This window comes from Gymnoscopelus microlampas, assembly GCF_963454915.1.
Source record: "Gymnoscopelus microlampas genome assembly, chromosome: 2".
Classification (NCBI taxonomy): domain Eukaryota; kingdom Metazoa; phylum Chordata; class Actinopteri; order Myctophiformes; family Myctophidae; genus Gymnoscopelus; species Gymnoscopelus microlampas.
The window spans coordinates 54,515,859-54,541,462 of record NC_139939.1 but is presented as its reverse complement, the minus strand read 5'-3'; the positions used below and the strand labels follow the sequence as shown (position 1 = coordinate 54,541,462).

At 41.5% G+C, this 25,604-nt stretch overlaps 2 protein-coding genes across 2 annotated transcripts in view; both read right to left on the bottom strand.

Annotated features, from left to right (window-relative positions):
- The window catches only part of alkbh5 (alkB homolog 5, RNA demethylase), a gene marked incomplete at its 5' end in the record, with an annotated part of 6,669 nt that extends 4,495 nt beyond the window's left edge, over positions 1-2,174 (bottom strand). Inside the window, one exon of the mRNA XM_084072043.1 lies at positions 2,118-2,174. Within this exon, the coding sequence (XP_083928169.1) occupies positions 2,118-2,174 (57 nt within the window). The remainder of the gene's footprint in view (positions 1-2,117) is intronic.
- A 1,142-nt stretch (positions 2,175-3,316) lies between these two features.
- myo15ab (myosin XVAb) overlaps positions 3,317-25,604 on the bottom strand; it is a gene marked incomplete at both ends in the record, with an annotated part of 156,132 nt that continues 133,844 nt past the window's right edge. Inside the window, 17 exons of the mRNA XM_084072033.1 lie at positions 3,317-3,418; positions 4,806-4,946; positions 6,235-6,368; positions 7,302-7,435; positions 8,115-8,248; positions 11,098-11,258; positions 12,956-13,052; positions 14,194-14,271; positions 14,542-14,636; positions 15,531-15,661; positions 16,970-17,052; positions 17,956-18,029; positions 20,224-20,296; positions 21,597-21,669; positions 22,591-22,718; positions 23,466-23,671; positions 25,208-25,282. Of these exons, the coding sequence (XP_083928159.1) occupies positions 3,317-3,418; positions 4,806-4,946; positions 6,235-6,368; positions 7,302-7,435; positions 8,115-8,248; positions 11,098-11,258; positions 12,956-13,052; positions 14,194-14,271; positions 14,542-14,636; positions 15,531-15,661; positions 16,970-17,052; positions 17,956-18,029; positions 20,224-20,296; positions 21,597-21,669; positions 22,591-22,718; positions 23,466-23,671; positions 25,208-25,282 (1,919 nt within the window). The remainder of the gene's footprint in view (positions 3,419-4,805; positions 4,947-6,234; positions 6,369-7,301; positions 7,436-8,114; positions 8,249-11,097; positions 11,259-12,955; positions 13,053-14,193; positions 14,272-14,541; positions 14,637-15,530; positions 15,662-16,969; positions 17,053-17,955; positions 18,030-20,223; positions 20,297-21,596; positions 21,670-22,590; positions 22,719-23,465; positions 23,672-25,207; positions 25,283-25,604) is intronic.

Genomic DNA, 25,604 nt, shown 5'->3' with positions numbered 1-25,604 from the left:
CAGAAGGTTTATGTTAATAATAAAGGACAGTTACAACACGTCTCCCTCTTTCTCCTCCTGGATGGAAACCCAAACCAGGCTGGAAATAAACTACTCGTGTAACCTGCCAGAGGTCCGCGCGCATGCGCAGCCTGACTGTCATCAGTGATGCCAGATCTGTGGGGGAGAATTGAAACAAGCCAACCGGGTCTGTGAAAACAAGCCCAGACAGAAGAAGCTTGATTGATTGATTGATTGATTGATTGATTGATTGAATACTTTATTACAGGGGTCTTCAACGTTTTCAGGCCAGGGACCCCCTAGCTGAGAGAGAGATGAAGCAGGAACCCCCTCTAAATTGTGTAAAATTGTGTTGCAGATTAAACTTTTTTTTGTTTACTTGGTCTGCTCTTTTTCCCCTCTACACCAAACACCTCTTAGCCAAAAATAGCCGATCTACAAGCTCACAATGCCTCGCAGCGCGAGGCGTTGTGAGCTTGTAGATCTGATGTTTTTGGCTAAAGTTCTCCTCAGATAAGGGATGCTAAGGTTCAAGTGGTTATGGTAAAAAAAAAACTTATCACACAAAGATTTGGCGGACCCCCTGTAGTAACTCTGAGGACCCCCAGGGTTCAAATCCCGGGCGTTAAACACGCCCCCCCACCCGCCCCCGATCGGTGTCGCCTAGCGCCAGCTCTGCCACATACCTATGCATTGGATATTGGAAATTATTAGCGAATCTTCAAGCCCTCAGTGCGTCACGATGCGTTGCGAGTTTGTAGATCTGCTATTTTCAAAAACATCTTGCAAAAAAAGGGGACTTTTTATATATTTCTAAAACATTTTAACTACACACATCTGAGACGGGTGGCCATGGTCAAAAGACATTAATGTGGGTGTCCTTGACATGAAAATGTTTGAGAACCACTGGTTTAAACACAATTATAAGAAACAAGCCCACTACACTTTAAAAATAAGCCCAAAAAAATCCTGCAACCTGCAACTACCAATATTTACAATCAACTTTACAGAAAAACAAGCCCAAAAGTCGCTTATATTAAGCAGACATGGCAACACTGTCTGTCATGCCGTGAGGGGTGGGTGGGCGCTATCGTGTTTCCTGATCGCTCATTGGCTTGAAGACACGTCAATCTGTCTTGGGGGAACCCGAAGCCGACCGACGCGGCGAAGCCCGGTTTATGTCAGAGTTATATCACGCTGGTTTATGTTGGCCATGGAGCACACGACGCTCGTCCATCAAGAGCGTCATGGCTGAACTTCAACCTGTTTTTTTTGCACGTTCTCCATTCAGATTTCAAATATATAATGCTTACCCCATGGCCACAGATGTTAGAATTCTACTCGGGCCCACATAAGTACCCGTATCTTCCGTATTGTTCAATAAAAAGTATTTTAATCCGATCGGTGGCCATTTTCTTCGAATTTTCTCCACATGCTTTCAACGCGACCCTATCGGTTGGGAGGTGTGTTTTGCACCCTGTCCCCTGATAACTCTTTGAGAAAATGGCCGCCGATTTAATTAAAATGCTTTTTATAAAACAATACGGAAGATACGTGTACTTAAAACTACCGGAAGGGAATTGTAACATCCGTGGCCATGGATTAAGCACTTTATATTTGACATTTGAACGTTTATGTAGATGTACCTGTACGGACTGTAAATGGAGAACGTGCAAATATCAGGTTGAAGTTTTGTCATGACTGTCATGATGTGACAGTCATGTTTCAGGGCTAGGTTTATACTTCGTCCGTTCGTCGCACGAACGGACGAAGTAATTTACTTGAGTAAACATTTTTTTTACTTGAGTAAAAGTACAAAAGTATTCGCATTAAAATATACTGAAAGTAAAAGTACTCATTTTGCAGAATGTCCCATTTCACAAGTTTCCAAATGTATAACAATGCTTTACTTACGTTCTTTTTCCCCCCTACATTTTGAACCAAATAGCCAATTTTACATCGAGGTGCCCACTCTTCTTGTTACCCTTTTGGCTAGTGCACACGGAAGTTCCCCTAAAATAAAATAGTCACAGCAACATCTTTTCTTTTATAGGCTATTATTCTATATATATTTTTCGTCTCATGTTTCATTACATTACTACTATCTCTTCACTTACCTGTATCTGTGTTTCATTCTTTGCTGTGCTGTGCTGCCATGACAACTGAATTCCCATGGGGGTCAACAAAGGCCAGTTGGTCTGTCTATTGAATGATTTAAAGTATTTCATAAACATCCTTGGATTTTAGCATGCTATTCTAATGTAATTTTCAGCAGTCAGCATTACATTTGGGGCGGACATGACTCACTCTTTTAAATTATGCTTTATTTCATTGTGATAAAAATCTCCTATACAAAATAAACAAATGAATGCGGTAACAACACATACATGAAAACAGCACTTGTTTATAATATTAACATGTCTTAAGCTTTACAAACGGTTAAACAACATCAGTAGAAAAATAAAAACTGATCACACGTCACTTATAAAAAGTTTGTCGTAACAAAGACATACATTTACATGTTTTTTCCTCTTCATTTGACAGTAAAAACAACATTTCTAATAGAGCAACCATCCTCATTGTGATCCATCAAAACTAGCATTAAACATACTAGCATAATATAAGTGCAATTATACAGTCGCCCTGACAATAGATTATAATAGCTACACCATCAATGCTAAACTGTGCAATCTATTATAATGGTAGTGATGTTGCATAATCCCCCCAAATATGGAGCAACTGACTTCAGATACGTATACTTTACATATCATAATATAACTACAGTGTATAACTAATATGACTTCAGGTATGTATATACTTCACATATCATAATATTAGCTACGAACAATAAACACCTGAAGATGAGAGGAGGTAGGTTATTCTGTGTGTGTGTGTGTGTGTGTGTGTGTGTGTGTGTGTGTGTGTGTGTGTGTGTGTGTGTGTGTGTGTGTGTGTGTGTGCGCGCGCGCGCGCGCGCGTGCGTGCGTGTGTGTGTGTGTGTGTGTCTGTGTGTGTGTGTGTGTGTGTGTGAGAGAGAGAGAACTTAAATCAAATGATGCGACTATTTTGCTACAGCAGCGGTTCTCAAAGTGGGGTCCAGGGACCCCCAGGGGTCCTTGAGGCGGTTCCAAGGGGTACTCACTAGCAACAGGTACTTGGGAACCAAATGGACAGGTTTGTAACTATAGAGAGAGGACAAGTGGAACCAAATGAACCCTTGTCCCCAGCAAAATGACTGATAATTGAGGAACCAAATTATGGGGATCCGTGGCCTAATGCATACCAAACTGACAGTCCTTTTTTGTATGAAAAACATCTACAACATGGTGATTTCGCTGGGAGGCAGGGTCAGTTTCTTCTCTCTGGCCGACATCATGTTCTCCACGTGCATGGCAACGACTCTACACAACTCCAGGCCCTGTGCCCATGCACACGCACACGCACACGCACACGCACACGCACACACAAATGAATGAACGAAAGAATGAACAAATTAATGGAGAAAACAGCCACAGGATAACTACTGCCAAAATGCTAATTATGAAAGTCATTAGAATTGTGCTTGTGTGTGTGTGTGTGTGTGTGTGTGTGTGTGTGTGTGTGTGTGTGTGTGTGTGTGTGTGTGTGTGTGTGTGTGTGTGTGTGTGTGTGTGTGCTTGACGCTTGTATTACTATAATTGTGAGCACCAAGGATACAGGTCGGGGAGTAGGCACCTAAACATTGTGGGCACCACATAGCCTGGCAAGGCCAGACTAATATCACTGCGTAGATATCAGCCGAGGGCAATTTTCTTTTGCAATGGCAGATTCGTCTGGAACCAGGCTAGGCACCACAATGTTAAATTGGCTATCGTTTCCAAAATGTAACAAAGAAAGAATTCGAAAAATGGTCTGAAGTAATATAGTATACATATAGTATACATACATGATTTGAACATGCTTAAACATTTGACATTTAAGGCATAATATTTATGTAACTGCTACAAACCTGTGGCCAGACAGTTATTAGGGTCATAAACAAGATGTTGAAGGGTACATTTTTGGTCTGATAATTATGTACCGTGCATGTTCAAATCATGTACTTTATAGGACCATTTTCAGAATTCTTCATTTTTCTATTTTAAAATAAAAATTGCCAAAATAACATTGAGGTGCTTACAGTGTTTATAGGTGCCCACTCTTCCGGTTACCAGCGCCATATGTTCTTGTAGAATTTGAGAAATCAACATTGGACAATATTGTCCTAGAGTTAGGCTTTAGGGAAAGATGCGGTTAAAGGGTTGGGTTTAAAGTTGGGATTAAGCATTTAGAGGTTAGGGTTGGGGGTTGGGTTGGTGTTATGTCTGATCGTACTGTATACTTGTGTGGCGCTGTCATGCACCAAAAATAGCATATCTACAAGCTCACAACGCGTCACAGCGCCACACATTGTGAGCTAGTAGGTCGGCTATTTTCAGCGCGCAACGAAGTATATCTCAGGCTTTAGGGTCAGGTTGAACCCAGTTAGACCTGAGGCCGAAACGCCTTCTAAATCCTGACCTAAGCTTTCTGAAAAAAATACAAATTTTATTACATTTTTCTTTATTTTAATCAATGTTTCTATATACTGCATATAGCAACAACAACACACAGAGGTGTTCCCGGTTTGAAAGGTATAACAACGTATAGGTGTTCCAGCTCTAAAATGGCAAAGAAAAGGTAAAATTACATTTATAAATTCCTGCCCTGAAATTTTGTGTGTGACACACGCGTGTGTGTGCGTACGTGCTTGTGTGCGTACGTGCTTGTGTGCGTGCGTCCATTACCTGCTCTAGCTGCAGTTGAACAACCTTCTGTGTGGTGACGTCTCCCAGGGTGAGGTCGACGTAAGGGTAGCTGGACCCGGCCGAGGGTCTCTGTGTGCGGCTGGACTGCACCTCCACCAGAGGGATCACTGCCATCACCTCCTGCAGCACCATCAGGACATTTTAGTTAACCATCATTAATAATTGCGATTAACCCAGTGCTTCTCAAACTTTTTCAAGTCAAGGACCCCCAAATTGATATGTATTTGGCAGCAGCGGACAGTGGACACCCCATCTGAAAAGAGCTTGTGCCAGCCAGGGACCGCCAGCAGCAAATATTTGTGTTCGTTTTAAAACAGAACTTCTAATATTTGCACAAATCTTTAAGATTTTTCAAAAATAGCAGATCTACAAGCTCATAGCGCGTCACTTTTTCGATAGCCGAAGTGTAAAATATGGTTAAAATGGTAAAAACGCAATATGAACTAATTCAGCTGGGGATCCCCTGGTGCTCCCTGGGAATAATTAAATATTAAAAAATTTTTTTTGACACAACTGTACGTTAATGATGTAAAAGACATGGGATACAACTGTTTTGTGTGTGTGTGTGTGTGTGTGTGTGTGTGTGTGTGTGTGTGTGTGTGTGTGTGTGTGTGTGTGGGTGGACAAAAGAGGTGCTAAAAGGACTACACAAGGACCTTCTGAAGCACACTGCCATCAACCCCCGGCAGCTTGAAATTCTCTCAAATAAATGACAGCAACCAGCAAAGAATGTCCAACGCCGGGCTCTCCTACCCTACCGGCAACATCACTGAAACCCACCCTTCGATCTGCACCCTGAAACTAAATAAAAACTAAGCTACGATGACTAAAACTAAGACTAAATATATTGACAATTCCTTCGACAAATAAAAACTAGACTAAAATGTTAGTGAGGGACGAGTGGAGAAGAGATCCAGTAGAACTAAAAGACAAGTCCTTTTATGTTTGGTTGTGCTCGGGTGTTGCACTCTGAAAATAGCAGATCTATAAGCTCACAACGCGTCGCAGCGCGACGCGTTGTGAGCTTATAGATCTGCTATTTTCAGCATGCAACCAAGTGTAAAATCAGCCATTTACGACGCCATCAAGACACCGCCAAAATACATTTTAGTCTACTAAATCAACTGTAGATTTAGTAGACTATAATCTTATGATATTTAGTCGACTAAAACTAGACGAAAACGAACGTTTCAGATGACTAAAATATGACTAAAACTAAATGGAATTTTATTCAAAAGACTATGACTAAAACTACATCAAAATGTGCTGTCAAAATCAACACTGCACTGGAGCAAGCGTCATCATCGGACACGATGGACAGCTAAGATGCTGTGTCTGTGTGTGTGTGTGTGTGTGTGTGTGTGTGTGTGTGTGTGTGTGGGTGTGCGTTTGTGCAGCGTTTCCTCACGTGTGTGTCCTTGTGAAGGAAGTGCAGACCATTCTGGTTGACAGAGAGGATGGAGGGGGCGTAGTAGGTGGTGGAGCTGCTGCTGTGGATGTAGAAGAAGGAGGAGCCGAACATGGGGAACGCACTGACCAGACCTGCACACACACACGCACACACACGCGCGCACACGCACACACACACACACACACACACACACACACACACACACACACACACACACACACACACACACACACACACACAGGTTGTATTACTATACTTGTGAGGACATCAACATTTTATTGGACAGCAATTTTAATGATGCCATTTTTATATTTGTTTGGGCATTTTTAACCGTAAGCCTAAGGCCGAAAAATTGCAGCATTTTTTTGGGTGCACAGCACCAGCGTGCAACTAAGTGTAAATCAGGCTTATCGCTATATCTGATCCCTGAAACTAACCTATGTTTTATCCTAATTCCAACCTGAATATTTTTCACTTACTGCAGGGGTCTTCAACAGGGGGTCCGGGACCCCTAGGGGGTCCTCAGAGTTACTACAGGGGGTCCGCCAAATCTTTGCGTGATATGATATTTTCTTTTTACATTAACCACTGCAATCCTAGCATCCCTTTTCTGAGGAGAACGTTAGCCAAAAATAGCAGATCTACAAGCTCACAACGCCTCGCGCTGCGAGGCGTTGTGAACTTGTAGATCTGCTATTTTTGGCAAAGAGTTATAGGTGTAGAGAGAAAAAAGAGCAGCAAAAGTTTATCTGAAACACAATTTTATACAATATAGAGGGGGTCCCTGCTTCATCTCTCTCTCAGCTAGGGGGTCCTTGGCCTGAAAACGTTGAAGACCCCTGACTTACTGTATACACAATTGCCATGCAAAATGTAAGAAAGCACAGAAAAGCCTTCTGAAAAGCTCACATTTGTCAGCAGAGTCAAGCGATTAAAAAATAAAACCTTTTTTTAACTTTTGGGCAATTTTGGCTTTTTTTCTTCTTTTTTTTCTTTTGAATCAAATTGGGGTCTGTGGCCTAATGCATATCAAATGAAACAGGTTGAGGGGGGGGGGGTCCTACCTAGGAACTGTGCTCTGGCCTGGTGGGGGCTCAGGGTCTGCACTTGCTGCATGTGCTGTGTCACCATGTTGGCCCACTGCTGTGGCGGCTGCTTCTTGAACAGAGGCGGGGAGATGTACTCCGACAATTCATGGCTGGAGGGGAGGGGTGAGCGGGGGGAAAGAGGGAGCAAAAATATAAATCTTAAATCCAGAGGTTTAAGAAAGTTATTAAAGGTAGGGTAAGTGATTTTCTTTGGTTAAAATAAGTGTTAAATAGCTCTATATTCTGATAGTACTCTAACCCTAACCCTATAAAACAGAAAATGCATTTTCGTTTCAGTTTCAGTTTCATTTCCAATTTTATCCAATCATGATAGAGAACTCAATCAGGATATAGATTAGACATGTGAAATTGGAAGTGATGACACTAAGAAATGAACAGGCAAAATTGGAACTGGAACACTATAAAAATGAAGCTTAAAAATGTGTACTTTCTCCTGATTGGCTGAGATTTTGACACCTACCGGAAAATGTATTTTCTGTTTATTAAAGAGCTGGAGAGACGGGGAAACTCCTGTTACTGAACAAACACTCTATAGCAATGATTACTATCAGAACATAGTGCTTTAACCTTTTAATAAAATACTTTTTGTTTTAACCAAAACATATCACTTACCCTACCTTTAAGTTAACTTAATGTGAGATATGATCCAGTCCATCTTATGCCCTTTTCTCCATTTTTAAAAATGTAATTATCCCTTTAAGTGAAATATGTGAGTACTTGTTCCAGCACTGAACCCAGGTCTCCAGGTGGATGTTGTACAACACTCACATGCTGGGGTTGAAGGCGATGTCTTTGGCTCGGTGCTGCAGGGCTGCTAGCTTGGAGATCTGGTGGAAGCGTTTATCACTCACCTCCCCCCGAGGAAGCACATTCAGAAGGCCCTTACGGTAGTCAGGGAGGATCTAGGTGTACATGCACGCATACACACACACACACACACACGCGCGCACACAATACACGCACACACACACACACACACACACACACACACACACACACACACACACACACACACACACACACACACACACACACACACACACACACACACACACACACACACACACACACACACACACACACACACACAGACAGTAGAATGTCAGACTGACAAGCTGTCCATCACCGCAGACTTGCAGTGTATATATAATACTAAAGGTCTTTGTTAAAGGAGGAGTTCACCCAAAAAATGACTTATTTTCTATCAATTGCACACCCTATGAAGCCTTGAATCCATGGATTATGTTTTGTTTTTGTCACATTCCTAAGCTAATAATTTGATTCCCGTCTCCTACCGGCTAATGTATCCGGTAGGAGACACAAAGTAGATTACTTGTGTCTCCTACTGGAAATGCACACGGCCATCAAATTATTGTTTTAGGAATGCCACAAAAACAAAAATAAATCCATGAAATCAAGGCTTCATGGGGTGTGTAATTGATAGAAAATAAGTCATTTTTTTTGGGTGAACCCCTCCTTTAAGGAAATATTCACTCATCCACTTAGCTCAGATGCAATTTACAATTTAAGGCATTTTCCAGAGCGATTTATGCATAGAGACAGTGTAGTGCCTCGGTAATCTAGGATTATAGGTAAACCAATCAGTCATCATCAGTCTAACTCTAAACATTATAATATCAACATAAATAATCTGTACTATACAAACTATAGGATGCCAGGTCAACACATGAACCTGGCATCTGTCATCATAACATGCTATCTAAATGACATTTGAACCTTTGCATAAGCCTGCATGGTCGTCAAGGCTAGGGCTACGGGCTAAGGTGGGGTCTGAAGAGGTGAGTCTTCAGATTACGGCGGTGTGTTGGACAGTATCTAATGACCATTCATGAATAAAATATGCTCTTGCTCAGCATCATCCAGTTTATTCAAACACTGACGTTTCATCAAAGAGTGTCTTCGAAATATTAGTGCTGAAAGGTAGGGTAAGTGATTTTCTTTGGTTAAAATAAGTGTTAAATAGCTCTATATTCTGATAGTACTCATTGCTATAGAGTGTTTGTTCAGTAAAAGGAGTCTCCATGTCTCTCCAGCTCTTTATAAAACAGAAAATGCATTTTGGTTTCAGTTTCAGTTTCATTTCCAATTTTATCCAATCAGGACAGAGAACTCAATCAGGATATAGATTAAACAAGTGAAATTGGAAGTGATGACACTAAGAAATGAGCATGCAAAATTGGAACTGGAGCACTACACAAATGAAGCTTAAACATGGGTACTTTCTCCTGATTGGCTGAGATTTTGACACCTACCGGAAAATGTATTTTCTGTTTATTAAAGAGCTGGAGAGACGGGGAGACTCCTGTTACTGAACAAACACTCTATAGCAATGATTACTATCAGAATATGGTGCTTTAACCTTTAAACAAAATACTTTTTGTTTTAACCAAAAAATATCACTTACCCTACCTTAAGGTCAAATCCTCAGTGTTCATTTATCCATCTGTAACTCTGACCGTGTACAAACACTGCTAACATGTATACACTTTAAAAAGGTAATTTTGAAACAATTTCCATGTTGACTAAAATAAATAAAATCATGATTGTGTGAAATAATCATTTAATTTTTTTTTGCCGGGTCCAAAATGACTGTTTTTATGTTTACCTCTGAAGCTGACAGCTGGCATTATTATTTATTGTAGGCAGCTGTAGACAGCTGTCAGTGTCAGTGCCTAAGATCCCATTGCAAAGGATGTTGCAAGTGTGACATCTAGTGGCTGAATGTTGTCTATTGCACCTTTAACACGGAGGATGATTTGACTATAGCTGTGTGTGAAGATGTACTGTACATAGTGTAACTGTACTGCGATGGTTCTCAACCTTTTCAGTGCCGCGACCCCCAAAAATACTCATATATGAACTGGGGTGGGGACCCCCCACTCTGACAAGCACTTGGAATGGCAGTAGTTGAGGCATTACATTTAGCTTGACTCGGTTCCACAGATAAATATTGTGAAAATAGCAGATCTACAGGCTCACAACGCAGAGGCGTTGTGAGCTTGCAGATCAGCTATTTTCACAATTTTGATAATATATGACAATTTGATCAATGTTTGACCTTTTTTTTAATAGTATAATGTGTTGATTACTCGTGACGGAGTAATGGTAAAGCTGCAACTGTCGATTATTTGCTTAGCGATTATCATCTTTATAATCTTTTCAACCTATCTTCATATAATAGGTCCTCATTAATGCTCATGATAAAATGGTAAAAAAAAAATCTACTCTGTCTGTGTCTCAGAGGAGGGCTGTGGACAGTTCAGAAACCCTACCAGTGACATCATCGATGGGGAATCCAAGCTAATAAAAACTGCAGGCTTTGTATTCCTGGAAAGTTGCAATGCAATAATAGATCCCATTGTTCTCGCCTTATTAAAAATCTAAATAATGTTTTTAAAATCTTGTTGGGGAAAAAAAATCCTGCCTAACGATGATGTTCACTGGTAGACGGGTTTCTGAACTGTCCACAGTCCTCCTATGAGACATAGACCGAGTAGAAAAAAATTGTACCATTTTATCAAGAGCATTAGTGAGGACCTATTATATGAAGATAGGTTGAAAATGGGTGAAATTGTCCTTTAAGCTCTATTATATTCTTAGCCGTACAAAAGTCATACATTGCTGTTGACATGTGCTATTCAAATAAAACTGCCTTGCCTAATTTAAAAATATATTTAACAAAAGAAGAACATTTCTATGTTTCTAAACCGATTGGTTCCATTAAGTGTACCTGGTTGAAGTGCATTGCGACACAGAGCTCGTTGTCGAACTTGAGGACCTGGTTCCAGACGACCCTCCGGAACCAGAAGCTGTAGCTGCTGTCCAGAGGCTCCGCCTCCGTAGCGATGTCCAGGATGTACTCGTTCTTGTTCAGCGGACGCACGTTCTGACCTGGACACAACAAGGTCAGTATAGGTAACTAAAACTACTAACCAAATGATACAAACTAAAATTGACAAAACATTTTTAGTTGCATAATAAAAAAGTGTCAAAAAAAAAACAAAACTATAACTAATTGAGACTTGTATTGTGTGTTCACAAAACAAACTAAAAGCATATATCCTTAGTTTTAGTGGGAGCAAATAGCAGATCTACAAGTTCACTTGCAGACCGTTGAACTTGTAGATCGGCTAATTGTGCTATTTGTTTTTACTTTTTGAATTTCACACCTGGAAAATTGCCAATAATAAAAACCTAAAAACCAACACTAAAACTAATGAAAACGAAACAAAACTAAGCCTATTCAAAAACTAAAAGAAATCCACTGCAAACTAATTAAAACTTAACTAAAAAGTTACAAAAAAAATAAAATTAATGAAAAATGCAAACCTTGGAACAGAATTCATGCACAAAGCAGACATGCACACAGGAATATGCACGCATGCATGCATGCACACACACAATCACACACACACACACACACACACACACACACACACACACACGCACACACGCGCGCGCCATTCTGGCAGCTGATTCATGTTGGCCTATATACTGTAACATGTGTGAATCTGTACAAAGCCACAGAACCACGTCTCTTGTGTGTGACATAGATAGATGTGTAGGGGATTGACTGTACAGTCAATAGAACTGATCTTTGCACTACATGAAATGTTTCCGTTGCTCTCAGCTTGTCACAGCAGGCTCTCCAATTCTTTCCAATTCACCGTATGATGAAGTATGTGTCATGTGTACATCCCTATTCCCCAGCCCCTAGTGTGGAAGGCACACACACACACACACACACACAAACACTATGTCCACAAGGACATTTTCCTGCACCTAATTGGACTGACATGCACAAGGGCACTTTTTGCGTGGACTTAACCCTTTAAGACCGGGAACGCATCTGTGTCATTTTAAGATTTCTTTGGCTATTCAAAAATAGCAGATATACAAGCTTGTATATCTGCTATTCTTTTTTTTTATCGTGAAAATGTGTGCAAATCTTTTGTTTGAATATATATATACTTTTTTAAAGCGAAAGTTTTTAACTCAAATCTTTGCTTCTGGGGATTTTACAAATGTCTTCTAAATCCTAACAGTTTTTTTTTCCCTAAAGTTTATTTTATTTTTTATTTTTTTAACTTATGTTGCTATATTTTCAATGGTTTTCAAACTTTTTCCATGTCAAGGACCCCAAAATTAATATGTCCGTGGACCCCCTCCCATCTAAAAATATTTTGTTCCAGGGACCCCCAGAAGCAAAGGTTTGAGTTAAAAATGATTTGCACACATTTTCAAGATTTTTCTAAAAATAGCAGATCTACAAGCTCATAGCGCGGCACTCGGTGCCGCGCTATGAGCTTGTATATCTGCTATTTTTGAATAGCCAAAGAAATCTTAAAATGACACACATGCGTTCCCTTCCCGGCCTTAAAGGGTTACGGGCAAATACACACATCACACCATGCAACACGACATCATTTGCACATACATATAGAAGGACCGCAATAGAAATAAGCCGTTGGCTTTGTTTATTATCAAAAGAGGTGAAAGTCAAAGTCAAGTGTGTTTGTGTGTGCATGTGTTTTATTGCATTTTATCCAAAGATGACTATGAAGAGAAAACAATATGTAGAGAATGACCTCTGTTGGTGACCAGAAAGATGGTGTATTCGTCCATCGCCTCCAGTTTCTGTGTGCTCATCTCGTAACATAGTTCCTCGATCACGTCCAGAGCGACCTGAACAGACAGGACAACGTTAGCAGAGCAACGCACAGCGACTTACACACTCTTATAGTGTAACATTAACACGACAGCATGCACAAGCGCTCCACTATTATGTGGTATAGGAAAACAAAGCAAAACATTTAGTAAAAAGTAAGACAGATTCTTCTTTTGTTTTCACTTCTATTATTATGAGTTATTATGCCTTAAAGCAGGGGTCGGCAACCTTTTTGACATGAAGTGCCATGTTTTAATTTTCTTGATAGTCAGTGTGCCATATCTGCATCCTACTATAATTCTAGTAACCGTCTTGAGTAGGTGAGTAGGTGAGTAGGTGAAGCTACCCGGTTCTCCTCAGTGGCTGGACCAATTGCTCTGATTTTGCACACAGCCACTGACCATTACCATCTGAACTTAACTGTGAAGCCCCTTTTTCAATTTCATCAAATCTCAGCTTCTTATTAGCGTTTTTGTGTCAAACACTGTCGCCATGGTTACGGGGCTGCCCAGCTATGGGACAAACTGCCTCCCGGGTTGCCAGATCATGTGCGCATATCCCCCCACGGATGCGTCGGCCGGGTATGGTCTAGTTGAGTTTAATTGTTTTTGATTGTCCATAGGCTATATAATAACCTATTTTTTTTTTCTTCATCTTCTTTTGTAATATTTTCTTTCACATCAGGATGTACAGTAATGATCATTAGACTCAATAACAGCAATAACCCACCTATCTCCCAGAATCCCTCCCCAGTCAGAGTCATCAGTTTGAATGAATGTAGAATTGTGTGCAGGATGTAATTTGTATATAGATGTGAGTGGACTTAATTTAACTGACTGAACCTTTTTGAATATTTTATTTGAAAATAAAAAACCTCTCTCTCACACTTATGCCAGTGTGCCAGTGATCACCCTCCCCTGTGCCAATGTTGATGCTTATTTTTAAATTAATTAATTAATTAATAATTTAGAATCTGGCCAGGGGTAGGCTGAGCGGTGGACATTGCTCTTGTCTTTATGTTTCTATGTATGTTGTTTCTGTGTGTTAGGTCAAATATGTGTATTATGTGTTGCATACATGGCTGCTGAGTCGCAATACAAATTTCAGTGAGAGCTGACAATAAAGTAATATCGTATTGTACTATCCGTATAGACTTACGGAACATGTTTTGACTTTCAGGTGACGCTCGATGCCTCCAGGGAAGAGGAACAGCTGCCGCTTGGAGCTCCGTCCCGCCTGGGGAGAAATACACACGCACGCACGCACACACACACACACACACACACACACACACACACACACACACACACACACACACACACACACACACACACACACACACACACACACACACACACACACACACACACACACACACACACACACACACACACACACACGCACAATGGGGATATGTCGTCCAGGGGCCAGGTACAAATGGGAAAGCCTAAACATTTTTATTAAAAGATATAAAAGAGATTGTTGTAGTAGAGTGGTATTACTCACCAGCATAGCCTGCAGTTCCATGCTGTTGGGAGGGACAATGCGGCCGCCATATTGGAACGTTTTCTTCAGGTTTTGCTCACATGCTTTCGCGATTCCTGCACACAGTTATGGTTGACATCACATAAGTCAGTGGTTCACAAAGTGTGGTCCGGGGACCCCCAGGGGTCCTAGAAGGGGTTCCAGGGCGTCCCCAGTTAAATGAGTGCTAGTAAGGAACCAAATGTACCTCATGGGTCTGTAACTCAGAGATCAGAAAGATCATTTGTACACTCTCTGAGCTACATTAACATTGATTTTACAGTGTAGATTGGGCTCCCAGAGATAAAGAATAAAGAATCCATCAGATTCAGGTCCGTGGCCCTAATGCATATCAAATGGGTGGTCCATGAAATGAAAAAGGCTGAGAATCACTGCAATAGCTGTAATGTTATGGGGGACCCTGGCATATCTTTCCGCTAGCCCTGAAACATGACTGTCATACCATGACAGTCATGGTGCCGAGTCCCCCCGGTTTATAGCGGTGTTCGTTTTTTTTACATTGCCAACTCTCACATGTACATTAACTTTCAGATTTCAAATATAAAGTGCTGACCCCCGAGCCACGGATGTTACAAGGCGATCCGGACCGCAATCTTTTGTAATGTATCAGAGTGCAATACACCTCCCAACCATTAGTGTCACATGGTTGAAAGTATCAGAGACAATTTGGAGAAAATGGCCGGCGATCGGATTAAAATGCTTTTTATTGAACAACACGGGAGATACGGGTACTTATCGCGGTCCGGGTCGCCTTGTAACATCCGTGGCTCGGGGGTCAGCACTTTATATTTGAAATCTGAACATTTATGTACATGTGAGAGTTGGCAATGTAATAAAAATCGAACACCGCTATAAACCAGGGCTTGTATACAAGCGTCATGTGAACCATGGCTAATCTTTCCGCACTCTCGCATCGCAAAGCTGTCAAATAATTGTGGGGGGGTTCCTACCCTGAAAGAGCGCGCCACCTCCACGGAAGGCCTGGGCCAGGAACTTCAGCAGGAAGGGCTTCAGGACCTCCGTGCAGCGATGGAAGGCTGTCAGGATGTACAGCAACCTCCAGCCCCGCTGGCAGCTGTCCCTGCATCACACACACACAGTACATACATAACACATACATATACATATATACATACACATACATAATAACGCCAGGGGTGCACTGCCGTTGGAGCCAAGTAGAGCTCAGCTCCCCTATAGCTCTGAAGGTGCGAGAGAGCTGTCAACGCGCCGTCAACACCTAGAACAATAGCCCTCTACCTGGCTGCTATGCATAACCCTGGGCTACTTGAGTATGTGTCGACTTACGTCCTCACATAGGCTACACCGTACAAAAAATAAACCGACGCACAGATAGTAGGCCTAGAATTCTGCTGCTTACTGCCTGCGAATATCTACAATGACCATCACGTTCGGTGGAACGTGATCGTCATTGTAGATACACTTTGTGTGGACACTTTGTTTTGTCGCTACTGCAAAGCCTATTCTGCCTAAACCCATGCCTGTGGACTCCCAGCTGTTGGGGGGAAAAAAACAGCTGTGGAAGAGCCGAAAACGGCACCACCGCTGGTGCTGTTTTCCTGCTTGAATGACTTTAACAAGGTCATAAGGTTAAGTTCCATTTATGTAATCTGCCATGTACTGTACAGTATGCAGCTTGAGTGTTTTAGTTTGTTATTCGTTTGATCATTGTTTGTGAATTATCATGTCGGTTCATTGTTCATGTCAAATGAAATGTAAAAAGTGTCCTGTAAGTCCATATGGGCTTCCTTGGAAGCATGACACTTTAATAAAGAAAAAAAACATCAAATCAATCATATAGGGTTATAAAAATTGACAAAGCCAGACCGCTGGTTTCAACAGATCGAAAATTAAGCCGATTGTTCAGGAATTTGAAATCCGCCATCTCTAATATAAGCCCAAAAGCACGTCGGGAACAGGAACCGGAAAACAATCCCCAAAGAATGCTATCGGTTGGGTAGCTTGTCAATCAAGAGCGGGGGCGGGGAATGAATGCTATTGGTTGTGTAGCTTGTCAATCCAATCATCCCGCCCCACCTGGAGCATAGCCTACTTTATCGTCAATTTTAAAATGAATGGGACCATAATTTAGCTAAACGCATATCATGATGATTGAAAGAAGACTTTAAACTAGCGACTGGAAGCATACAGAATTTATGACAATTTTTATTAAGGTAAGAAAATCTAGTCTAAGGTTTGTCAAAAACCCATACGCTTGCGTTAAAATAAATGCTTTCTGACACCCGCAGGGGTAAAACACGTAAAAACAGCGCCAAACAGGCCATTCATATGAACAGTCTCACTTCCGTATTGGCCTCATTGTAAATATGTCAGGCTGGCCCCTTGGTTATAATGCGGTTAAACTTACGCCTTGGAGCTGGTGTTGGCGGTGAGCTGTTTGAGGAGCTGACAGTACGCTTCATCTTTCATCAGGCTGAACTCTCCTATTAGCTGGAAACAAACACACACACACACACACACACACACACAGACGCAGCTTCAAGTTTTTTGATAGATTGAATGATTTATTAGTCAGAAATTAGACATTAAAGCTAAAAGGATAACACTAAAAGTCCTGGGGACTTGTTTCCATTGTGGTCCTATGTATTCAATTAATCAACGCATACAAAAATTAACACAATAATACATGTCATCAACAAATACAAACACTATCTACAAAAGAGATGGGAAAAGGACATTCACCTCCCCGTGTGGTCTCCTGATAGATGTTTTTTTTTCAGGTCAGTTTTAAAACAAACCAGTCTTACACATGCTTTAACCCTTTAAGACCTGAGGCGATTCTTTAAAAATGTCTAAATCCTAACAGTTTTTTGAAAAAAAATATAAAACATTTTTTTTCAAGATTTTTCAAAAATAGCAGATCTACAAGCTACAAGCGTGTATATCTGCTATTTTTGAATAGCCAAAGAAATCTAAAGTGACACAGATGCGTTCCAGGTCTGAAAGGGTAAAGGATGGTGTCAGGTCATTCCACATTATGGTAGCAGAGCAGTAGAATGAGAATTTTCCCATGTTTGTTCTAAATGTTGGGTGGTACCAGATCATGGTCTCTTCCTCTAGTGGTGTGGCTGTGGGTGTCACTCACTTTGGAGTAGTAGTTAGACAGGCATGAGGGTATTGAGGGCACTGAGGGCGATATGTCTCTTTGACTATCTTAAATACCAATCCCAGTGATATTTGTTCAACCCTGTCTTGTACCCTGAGCCATCCAAGCCAAGTGTGCTGGAATTAGTTTCAGGAGTTATCAAACAGAACACACAACCCCAACAAAATGACTGACTGAAATTGACTCATGAAAGATTAAGTTTGAGTATGCGCGCGTGCTGTGTTTACCTTCAGAAAGGTGCTGACCACTTCCTGCTCTGTCACTCCCCTCGTGGGATGGTCACCCATGAAGCGCATCACCGCTGAGCACACATAAACACACACACACACACACACACACACACACACACACACACACACACACACACACACACACACACACACACACACACACACACACACACACACACACACACACACACACACACACAGGTCAACATAATAGTAAAGTCAAACAGAAAGATCCATTGAAGGATACATTTTCTGTCGCAATGTATCAGATGTTTAGAGACACAGAGGATCAAAACCATCTCATTCAACACGTTTCACGTTCCCATACTAAATAGCATGAATGAGAGCTCGCGATATCAAGATCGCTGAATTTCTCAAAGTCGAGTCCCGGGGACCATGAGGGGTCCAAAATGGACCATTTACGGGGCTGTAACTCTGAGAGTGTAACAAATGGAACCTAATGCCATTTGGTTCCATTTGTATACTCTCAGAGTTAAATAAACACTGAGGAATTTACAGTGTTAGATTGGGGTCTCAGAGATATAATGTTTTGTATTAAATGGCCTAATATTGAATAGGCAATAGAGCATCGCAGTTGCGCAGAATCCGGGTGCCGGAAGTAAATACTCAATGTATTTTCCCCATTGACTTTTCCAAAAATATTTATATCAATGAATTTAAGCCTAGAATCAAGCCATCCAGGATTCTGGTGAATCATGACCATAAAACCTTTTTTTCTGTGATTTTTTAAATTTTATATTTAATGATATGATATGATATACTATCTAACTATATAAATGGCGAGCGACTTCCGCACCCTAGGTGCGACACCCCACAGCTCTGTTATCGAATAAACAACGCACCGCCAGACCACATGTCGCCAACTGACTCGCCACGGCGGCCGCGCTGAATTTACGCGTCGCGTAGGGGACCTCTCATTGCTCACTACACCTTTTCCACCGCGCAACATAATTAATTCTACTCACCAAATGTCGGACAAAACGGAAGGGGAGGCAGCTTCGTACCGTTTACCGTGCACACCACCGACACCGCACGGCGACGGGTTTCGCCGAAACAACACGAGCGGCCGCCATTGCACTCTGCCCATGTCCTCCACAACAGCACACACACAGCTCCTTTGCTTCAACCCCCCCCCCTTCTTACGTACCTCCTTTGTTCCACCCAGGCCGTTACTTTCACTTCACTCATGTCTCGATCACAATATGTCCGTCCTTCACGTGCCATGTTCATCCCAAACACAACAACAAACAGCCACCGCCACAGCACAGCACGCTGCCCAGGGTAATCTCACTGGTAAACAAACCTGCCTAGGTTCATGACACCACAGGACTCGACAGTGATGTCATCATTATGCAACCCGGAAGTACAAATACCAAGGATAGGTCAGTGATGTCAGTCGGGTTGCCAAGTTTGCTGCCAGGTTTTAAAAAACAAGTGACAGAAACAAGCAAACCGTGCATGAAAAAAAAAAAAACTGCCGAAGGGGTCCGCCATGTTCCAGGGGGGTCCCCGGGGGTCCCAACACTCACAGGGGTCGGCGGACCACCAGGGGGTCCGCGGACCACCAAAGTAACAATCACTATTAACATTTTTTCCAAATTTTTTTTTTTTTTTTCCTTTTTGGACACTTTTACTCCGGCGATTTGGGTACCCCAATATACACGCACCCACGCTGGGCCCCGTGCGCGGCTGGGGTTGAGGGGGGCGTAGCCCCCCGAAACTCTAGTGTTTAATAAATACCCTTTGTTTTGCCGTTTTCAAAAAAGTTTTTTCACAGAATCAAACGTTTTATGGTCATGATTCACCAGGATCCTGGATAGCTTGATTCTAGGCTTAAATTAATTTATATAAATATTTTCGGAAAAGTCAATGGGAAAAATGCATTGAGTATTTACTTCCGGCAACTGGAAGTGGGCGGGAACTGCGACGCTCTATACGGAAGAGTGGGCACCGTCATGTAAAATTGTCTATTTTGTCCAAAATGTGAAAAAAATAAATATTTGAAAAACGGTCTTGAGTAATGTAAAGTATACTTATGGTTTATCCACAAAACATACAGGTTTTGTAGCAAATGTAGAAATATTAATTGACCTTAATTGTTGAATGTTCAAGCATGTTCTAATCATGTATACTTTACACTACTTAAGTTTTCCAAATATATGTATTTTTTTACATTTTGGCCCAAATGGCCAATTTTACATGAATGACAGCGTGGAGGAGGAGATACAGATGACAACAACGTACACAGGAAGAGATCTGCCGCCACTCTGTTCATGATCTGGTCGTGGAACTCGATGAGAGACTCCTGCAGAGGCGTCTGTGAACGACAACAACAACAAGGAACAAAACCCTCAATTAACTCTCAGGGTTTTACTGTGTACAATGTGTGTGTTTCTCAGCCAGTGGGGGGTCAGAAGGACCCAAAGGGGCGATTCTGTGATGTTCTTCTGACAGGGCACTGGACAAACAACACTTTACTTGAGGGGCGCAAATTATTTAATGATGAATTAATGATGAACTCATACATTAATTCATCATACATTTATCATGGAGTCATCATTCATACCTGGTCCTCGGCATGAACTAATGGTGAACTTAAACAAGTGTAATATATCATTAGTTAAGGACGTTATTCCACAGCTCCACTTCTATGCCCAGGATGAGGAGGGTCTGTTTCTAAACAAAGCTCCTAACCGCTCCTTGTTAATGGTGAGAACTAGGAATGTAATGATGCGTTTATGAGAAAATTCATGGTGAAATCATGTGAGTTCATCATTCATTCGAGTCATTTAACTCATTCAGTGCCAGACTTATTTCTGACTGTGTTGTCCCAGTGCCAGAGCCAAAACTTCATTATAAAAAAAAAAGTGCTCAGGAGCCGAGATACAGCCTTTTTCAGTAAGAAGTTAAACAAAGAGTGAATGGAGCAGCACATTTTCAAATCATGATATCTTGGGTTCAGAACATTCCCCCCCCACCCCCAAAAAAAGTGATTAAAAAAAGATTTATTTTTAATAAAAAAAAATAAAAAAATGATGACGTCTTAGACGTCACGTGGCGCTCAGGGCTTAACAATGGCGATAAAAACGGACGTCTTAGACGTCATGTGGCACAGAATGTTAACTCATTGAGTGCCATTAACGTGTTTCAGCTGTTTTACCGCTATGGTGCAACGTGCCATTAACGTGTTTCACGTGTTTAGTTTTGTTTTAACCCAAGATATCATCATCTGAAGATTTGCAGCTCCATCCCACTCCTTGTTTAACTTATAACTTAAAAAGGCTGTATCTCGCTTCCTAAGCACTTTTTTTTTACTTTGAAAAAATAAAAAAATAAAAATCATAATGTCCAGAAATAGATAATAATAATTTGGGCACTCAATGAGTTAATTAAGCGTAAATAACGTGTATGAATTGGCCTCCCTCATTATATATATATTGGCTTCAAGCATTTGTTTACTGTTGAGTGAGAAAACAATGTTGCACATTAAGCTAATCCTCTGGGGACCCCCTAAACATCATTTGGGGGACCCCCCCCCCCCCCGCCCCCGGGGACCCCATTCCCGACCCCACAGGTTGAGAATCACTGAGATAGTAGACAGGGAAGGTATACGGCACCTTGGAGAACTTGATCATTTCAGATGGATCTTTGTATTCCTTGCTCTTGCCCTTGGTCTTCCCCAGTGAATCCCTGACACACAAACCACAAACAGGAAGATTTTACAACAACAAAAAAGTACTCAAATGTTTTACTTAATTAAAAGTATCAATACTGCAATGTAAAAATACAAAAAAATACGGAATTCAAGTACCAAAAGTAGAATGTACTCATTATGCAGAATATCCCATTTTTCAAATGTCTAAAATGTGTAAAAAAAACGTTTGAAAAAAGCAGATCTACAAGCTCACAATGCGTCGCGATGCGACGCATTGTGAGCTTGTAGATCGGCTATTTTCAAATGGCCGAAATGTACATAGGGCTGAAGTGGTTAGTGTACGTTTTGTAATAATAATCAAAATCTACAAAGTAACTAGTATTAAACTAAAGTTTTCAAATAATTGTAGTGGAGTAAAAGTACAATATTTGCCTCTGAGATGTAGTGGAGTGGAAGTAAAAGTACAGAAAATTGGATATACTCAAGTAAAGTAAAAAAAAAATACCACAAAATTGTACTTAAGTACAGTACTTGAGTAAATTTACTTAGTTACTTTCCACCACTGGGTCAGGTGGGGGTTAGAGTTAGAATTAGGATGTAGAGGTTAGGTTAGTAGGGGTTAATGGTACATATATATATATATATATATATATATATATATATATATATCTGTGCCCAAAATTGTACAATTGCTACAACAACGCGTCGCGTTGCAACACATTGTTGTGAGTTTGTTTTTGGTGCGCTGCTTTAGGGCTAGGGTAAAAATGGCCATTGTAAAATACGAAATGTTTTTTGTCCTTACAAGTATAGTAATACCAACACGTGTGTGTGAGTGTGTGTGTGTGTGTGTGTGTGTGTGTGTGTGTGTGTGTGTGTGTGTGTGTGTGTGTGTGTGTGTGTGTGTGTGTGTGTATGTGTGTGTGTATTTGTGTGTGCATGTGTGTGCCTCTCACCCCTTTCCATTGGTACCCTGTCTGAAGTACTTCTTGGCGAACTCCATCATGTCATAGGTGGTGTCCTGTAGAAAGGTCTCGTCCACCTCTCCGTCCACCAGAGCGTCGAAGCCGTCCAGAGAGACTCTCTGCAGCACGAAGATCAATCAACAAACATCCCCACTACGCACGGAAATGTGAGTCTACTTCTAAAGATGAGCATATATACATGTAAAGAAGTGAAGACATTTTAGCTGGTAGCCTGGTACCAGGAGATATTGAAGATTTTAGGATTAGGAGTGTTTTATGTTTGGTTAGAATTAAGGTTATAGGGTCGAGCTCAGTGTTCATTTTGACAGCAATTTTCGATTTAGTTTTAGTCGTAGTCATTTGAATAAAATTTCATTAAGTTTCAGTCACATTTCAGTCATCTGAAACGTTTTACTTTTAGTATGTAGTTTTAGTTGACTAAACATCAAGTATCAAGTCAACTAGACATACAGTTTAGTCGACTAAGATTTATTATGGCGGGCCTTGATGGAATCGTATAATGTCTGATTTATGCATAGCTGTGTGTTGAAAATAACTCGCAACGCATCGCAGACGCGTTGTGAGCTTGTAGATCTGCTATTTTCGGAGTGTGACACTCGTGTGCAACCAAGCATAAAATGATCTCTGCTACACTGGTCCCTAGTTGCGTGCCAGTGTCGTGTATCGGAAAATTGGCGATCTACTAACTCGCAACGCGTTGCAGCGCAACTCGTTGTGAGCTTGTAGATCTGCTATTTTTCGGCTCTAGACTTACGGTTAAGAATGGCATTCATAGAATTGTTGATCTAAAATGTTAATGTCCTCACAAGTACAGTAATACAAACCATGTGTGTGTGTGTGTGTACCTCTATAGTCTGGTCTATCTCATGTGCGCCCATGGGGAAGCCCACGGCGGCGGCGACCGCCGATGACACGGCCACTTGCCCCGCCCCTGGGCGGGGGTCGGCCGTGCGGTCCAGCGGCAGCGACAGGAAGTCAGGAGCCTCTACCGGACGGACGCAGTCCACCGGGAACACCCCGGAGCGGCCACACACTGCGCCGAACTTCCATCCTGACGCACACACACGCACACGCACACACACACACGCACACGCACACACACACACACACACACACACACACACACACACACACACAATTATTCATTGAACATTTTAAAACCTTTTTTACCAGCTTGCAAAGCTGGTCTAGGAAGAGACAGACCAACTTTCAACACATTACAGATTTGCATTCAACACATTTGATTTGCATTCGACACATTTGCGTGATTGGCTGTCCTTTAAGCCAATGGGGATACTTTCCCCTTTCCCATACTCTGAACGGGCCCCCCCCCCTTGCAGCAAGGCTTAGGGCTATTAGCTGTGCAAACAAAATACCTGCTTGAATGGAATGTTAAGGAGGCATCTCTCTCTCTCTCTCTCTCTCTTCCCCCCCCCCTCGTCTCTTTCGGGTGGAAATGTCTAAAACTGTTACTTTTCAGGATTCAAATAAAAAAATAGCATTATTTTGTGTGAGGCTGTAGGATGATCAAGTAGGGCATTAATTTACAAAAAAACGTAAAAAGTAAAAATATGGAGATAAGAGGTTTCTGCCCGACAACAACGAAATACAAAATATACATATATTTTAAAAAGTTATTCAAAAAACATGACCCCCTGATGCATTAGAAGGAAAATATCAGTCACCAGAACCAGGGATGTGTGTTTTCATTGAATGCTCAACATGCTCAACATTTGAAGATCAATGGGTTTATATAGAGTCCAACAACAAGAATATGAAATATGAAAATAATTGATCAAGCAACTTTTTTAAAACACAGGAAAGCCAGAGTAGACGTTAAAATGACCCCACAAGGGGTTCAAAGTGAAATACCCCTTCTTTAAGTGCCACAAAAAGTAAACTGTCTGGAGATTTTATGCTAACCAGAAGCCTGCGGTAGACAAATTATGTTGAAAAGAAAGAAGATCAAAGCAAGGCCATTACGATTACAAAATCAAAGCGTGGACACAAGCCTGCCATTTGGATACATTTGCATACAAAGATGGAAACAAATTGGGCTTTGTTAGTCGCTACAAATGCACAAAAGCACTAATCTACGACAACGGGCACAGATCCTGGCACGTCTGTGTGTTTTGAGGCATCACAGCCTGGTCAACCCCGTTCAAAGGAAGGTCTGCTTCAAAGAGAAAGCTCTTCTTCTTGTTAACAAGACACAACAGAGAGAGCAACGCAATGAGTTGCACTTTGATGTAAGAATCCGAGCATAATATGACTTTGTTGTTGCCGGAAAAAAAGCTTTTTTTCAACAGCTTGTTGATGTACTGTAGCTGATGTTATCACTGCGTCTGTCTGTGGTTCTGAAACGGTCAAATCCTCCCCTTCTCTGTCTGTCTGTCTGTCTGTCTGTCTGTCTGTCTGTCTGTCTGTCTGTCCTTTACTCTCTACCTCTCTGTGTGTGTGTGTGTGTGTGTCTCTCTCTCACTCTCTCCCTCTTTGTCTCATGTCTGTCTGTCTTTCTCTCTGTCTCTTTCTCTCTCTCTGTCTCTCCTTAATGGGAACAGGTGTTTTAAACTTTGCCACAACTCACCGAAGTCTGGCGTGTCTCTCTTCAGGTCTTCCAGGAACACCACCTTCTTCCTCACCACACAGCCATAGTTATATCCTGGAACACACACACACACACACACACACACACACACACACACACACACACACACACACACACACACACACACACACACACACACACACACACACACACACACACACACACGCACGCACACACACACACACACACACACACACACACACACAGTGAAAATAGGAACAATGTCGCATTTCAAAAACTGTTATTTTTCTGCTACGTTTGATGCTTTCGTGTGACCGTGACGCTGTAGTATGATCAAGAAGGGCGTTAATTTACGAAAAAACACAAAAGGTTAGAATATGGAGATGAGAGGTTTCTGCCTAACAGCAACAAAATA